The sequence below is a fragment of the Charadrius vociferus genome, unplaced genomic scaffold, assembly GCF_000708025.1.
Source record: "Charadrius vociferus isolate BGI_N301 unplaced genomic scaffold, ASM70802v2 scaffold943, whole genome shotgun sequence".
NCBI classification, from domain to species: domain Eukaryota; kingdom Metazoa; phylum Chordata; class Aves; order Charadriiformes; family Charadriidae; genus Charadrius; species Charadrius vociferus.
In genome coordinates this window covers 163,183-166,966 of record NW_009647504.1, presented here as the reverse complement: position 1 = coordinate 166,966, position 3,784 = coordinate 163,183, and the positions used below count along the sequence as shown (strand labels likewise).

The following is a 3,784-nucleotide window of genomic DNA, read 5'->3' as shown; positions in this document are numbered from 1 at the left end:
GGGGGCGGGAGGGTGAGGGATGGGGACACGGGAGGGGGTGATGCAGGGACAGGAGAGGGGATGGGTCAAGTGGACAGGAGATATGGGGACAGGGGATGGGGGACACGGGTTTGGGTGGGTGAGGACGGGGCCGGGGGGGCACAGGGGGACAGGGGGGACGTGGATGGGTTTCAGGGAGTCAGGGGGACGTTGGTGCCAAGGGGGGTACCACGGGTGATGTCTGTGTCCCCGGGAGGTGACAGGGTGACATGTGTGTCCCCAGCGCTTCAGCATGGAGGGCATCTCCAGCATCCTTCACTCCGGCCTACGCCAGACCTTCGGTCCCGCTGCCAATGAGAAGCAGGTACCTTTTTGCCCTTTTGTCCCCCCAAAATTGCCCAAATCTGTCCCCTTTCAACCCCCCATCCTGCACACCCCATTCCCCTGCACCCACCAAACCCCTTTTTAAAATACTTTTTAATTCTACGACCCCACTCCCTCCCCGACATCCCGCTAATCCCTCTTCCAAAAATCCAAGTTTTTCACCCCAAAAAATAAAAAAAATCCTCCCTAAGCAGGGGTTCGCTTTGGGGTGGGTTTTGCTGCGTGCAATTAATTCGGTAGCCCCTCAAAATACCTGCGAATTAAATGCAACCGCGGGAAAACTGCGGACATATTCTGCTTTTGCATCAATTTGGGGTGATTTGTGCAAAAAATCGGCAATTTTGTGCCATCCGGATGGTTTTTGGGGTGGGTTTTTTGTTTTTTTTGGGGGGTTTGTGTTTTTTTTTTTTATGCAGTACCTGAACACGGTGATTCCCTATGAGAAGAAAGGGTCGCCACCCTCCGTCGAGGACCTGCAGATGCTCACCAACAGTGAGTGCTCCTTCAAGCCACCGTTTTGAGGCAGAATCGGAGGTTTCGCGGCGCGGCGGCCTGGCAGATTTGGGCCGCGAATGCACCTTTTGGCGTTGCCGCAGTGGCTGCGATTCGGGGGACTCGCTGCACCGCAGCAGATTTGGGGCTGAAATGCCAAAAGAATGGGGCGCGGTCGCCCGTTTCGCGTCGCCGCAGCGCCGCTGGTTTGCAGCAACCCGCCCACACGCGCGATTTTTTCGCCCTACGCCGGCGCTGATTTGGGGGTAAACCACCCGGTCTGCAGTGCCGTGGACCGGCTGGTTGGGCGTGAGAGCACGTGGTGGTGGATGCTCTCCGGCCTGGTGCATTGTGGGAGACTCTGGCAGTGTCTCCGTGGCGACTGTGGGGCTGGGTTTGGGGGGGGGGAGGGGCCATTTGGGGGGCAGGGCTGTGGGGCTGGTTTTGGGGGGGGGAAGGGACATTTTGGGGGGCAGCGGGGTTGGGCTCATGGCTCCCTTCTCCCTCCCAGTCCTGTTTGCCATGAAGGAGGGGAACGAGAAGGTGCCCACACTGCTCACGGACTACATCCTCAAAGGTATCCGCTCGCCTCCTGCATCCCCCACACATCCCTCCTGCATCCTTCCTGCAGCTCCCGTGCAGCCCTTGTGCCTCTGGGCGTCCGCCACAGATCCCTTCTGCATATCCCCTGCATCCTTGCGCATCTCCCTGGCGGCCCTCGTGCACCTCCTGCGCATCCTTCTGCGTCTCCCACGCATCTCGTGTGCATCCCTCGTGCGTCCTTCGTGCATCTCCGCGCGTTCCTTATGCACCTCTGGCGCCTCCTTCGGGCATGCTCCACGCATACATCTCCTGTGCATCCCTCATGCCTCTCCTCTGCATCCTTTCTGCATCCTCGTGCATCACACTTGCATCCTTTGTGCGTCCTTTGCGCGTCCTTTGCCCATCCCTCATGCATCTCCCTGCATATTTCTGCATCTCCATGCATCCTCTGTGAATCCTGGGGATATCATCCCTCATGCAACCTCCATGCCTCTCCTGTGCATCCTTTCTGCATCCTCGTGCATCACACTTGCATCCTTTGTGCGTCCTTTGCCCATCCCTCATGCATCTCCCTGCATCCTTTCTGCATCTCCATGCATCCTCTGTGAATCCTGGGGATGTCATCCCTCGTGCATCCTTCACGCGCCTCCTGTGCATCCTTCTGCATCTCCCATGCATCTCGTCTGCATCCCTCCTGCATCCTTCGTGCATCTCTCCTTCGTGCATCCTCTGTGAATCCTTCTGCAGCACTCACGGGTGCCCGTGCATCCTTACGCGCCCAGATGCCCTCACGCATGCTCACGTCTCCTTTCCGCGTGCTCCTTGGGCGTGCTTGTGCACGTGTGCACGCTCGTGCACCCTTGCGCACCCCCTCGTGTATCCTCATGCAACCCCCTCATGCACCACTGTGCACCTTTGCACACCCTTGTGTATCCCCGTGCATGCTTGTGTGCTCTTATGCATCCCAGTGCAAGCCTGTGCATCATCGTGCACCCTTCTGCATCATCGTGCACCCACACGCAATCCCACACACGCTCTCGTGCATGATTGCGCCTCCTCATGCGCCCCCGTGCAGACTCATGCGTCCCCTTACAATCTTGTGCGCCATCGAGCATCCTCGTGCATCCCTGTGTGTGCTTGTGCATCCCTGGGCATTCTCGTGCATCCCCGTGCACGCTTGTGCATCATTATGCATCCCTGTGCACACTAGTGTATTATCGTGCATCCTAGTGCATCTCCATGGACACTCGTGCATCATCGAGCATGCTCGTGCATCCCTGTGCATCCTCGTGCATCCCCGTGCACACTTGTGCATCATCGAGCATCCTCGTGCATCCTTGTATGTGCTTGTGCATCTACATGCACACTTGTGCATCCTTGTGTATCCTTATGCATCCTTGTGCATCCCTGTGCACACTCATGCATCCCCATGCACACTCGTGCATCATTGAGCATCCTCATGCATCCCCGTATGTGCTTGTGCATCCTCATGCATATTTGTGCGTCCTCGTGCATCCTTATGCATCCCTGTGCGTCCTCGTGCACACTTGTGCATCATTTTACATCCTCATGCATCCCTGTGCACACTTGTGCATCATCGTGCACACTCACACATCCCCGTGCACACTTGTGCATCATCAAGCAGCCTTACGCATCCCTCTGTGTGCTTCTGCATCCTCATGCACATTTGTGCATCCTTACGCATCCCTGTGCATCCTCGTGCATCCCCGTGCACACTTGTGCATCATTGTACATCCTCATGCATCCCTGTGCATGCTCATGCATCATCATGCACACTCACGCATCCCCGTGCACACTTGTGTATCATTGAGCATCCTCATGCATCCCTGTATGTGCTTGTGCATCCTCGTGCACATTTGTGCATCCTCGTGCATCCCCGTGCACACTTGTGCATCATTGTACATCCTCATGCATCCCTGTGCATGCTCATGCATCATCATGCACACTCATGCATCATCGTGCACACTCGTGCATCACTGAGCATCCTCACGCATCCCTGTATGTGCTTGTGCATCCTCGTGCACATTTGTGCATCCTCGTGCATCCCCATGCACACTTGTGTACCATTGTACATCTTCATGCATCCCTGTACACACTCGTGCATCATCGTGCACACTCACACATCCCTGTATGTGCTTGTGCATCCTCGTGCACATTTGTGCATCCTCATGCAGCCCTGTGCATCATTGCGCACACTCGTGCGTACCTCCTCATGCATCCCCGTGCACACTCACGCATCGTTGAGCATCCTCATGCATCCCTGTGCACACTTGTGCATCTTTTACCTCCTCATGCATCCCCATACACGCTCATGCGTCATCGTGCGCACTCACGCATCCCCATGCACGCTCGTGCATACTTATGC

General features: G+C 56.4%; 1 protein-coding gene across 1 annotated transcript in view; it reads left to right on the top strand.

Annotated features, from left to right (window-relative positions):
• FEZ1 (fasciculation and elongation protein zeta 1 (zygin I)) overlaps positions 1-3,784 on the top strand; it is a 30,873-nt gene that overhangs the window by 22,367 nt on the left and 4,722 nt on the right. Inside the window, exons 6-7 of the mRNA XM_009880759.1 lie at positions 780-855; positions 1,367-1,432. Coding sequence (XP_009879061.1) covers positions 780-855; positions 1,367-1,432 — 142 coding nt within the window. The remainder of the gene's footprint in view (positions 1-779; positions 856-1,366; positions 1,433-3,784) is intronic.